The 388-nt window shown below is 22.7% G+C and overlaps 1 protein-coding gene across 1 annotated transcript in view; it reads right to left on the bottom strand.

The window, feature by feature from the left end:
- The window catches only part of LOC102872036 (olfactory receptor 1030-like), a 1,435-nt gene extending 1,386 nt beyond the window's left edge, over positions 1–49 (bottom strand). Inside the window, exon 1 of the mRNA XM_006903528.1 lies at positions 22–49. Within this exon, the coding sequence (XP_006903590.1) occupies positions 22–49 (28 nt within the window). The remainder of the gene's footprint in view (positions 1–21) is intronic.
- Between the last annotated feature and the right edge of the window lie 339 nt (positions 50–388).

The following is a 388-nucleotide window of genomic DNA, read 5'->3' as shown; positions in this document are numbered from 1 at the left end:
AACGTCAATTTGCTCTGAAAGTAATAATTATAAAAATAATTAAAGACATCACAATGATTTTGTAATTTTATCTCAAAAATTTAGTTATTTTTGTCACTGTATACTTCTTTTTAAAAATTAGAAAAACACAACATGAATAGTGAAAAGCCAAATAGTAATCCTATTATCTAGACAAAATTTAAAAATTATAATATTATAATGAGACAATACTTAACCTATTAAAAAATTCATTTCCCAACTCTTGAGAATAATAGAAGTAACTATGGATACCATTATAGAAAATCTCTGTTCTCTCTCAATTATAAATAAGCAGGTATAGAAATAAAAGTGATATATAGGTTATTCTTTATTATTATAAGGTTAAGAATGGAGGGTTAATTTTGTAAAG

The sequence above is a fragment of the Elephantulus edwardii genome, unplaced genomic scaffold (assembly GCF_000299155.1).
Source record: "Elephantulus edwardii isolate Elephantulus edwardi_28Jun2011 unplaced genomic scaffold, EleEdw1.0 scaffold04607, whole genome shotgun sequence".
Classification (NCBI taxonomy): domain Eukaryota; kingdom Metazoa; phylum Chordata; class Mammalia; order Macroscelidea; family Macroscelididae; genus Elephantulus; species Elephantulus edwardii.
Note: the sequence above shows the minus strand (reverse complement) of the source record. Positions and strands in the feature narration are given on the sequence as shown.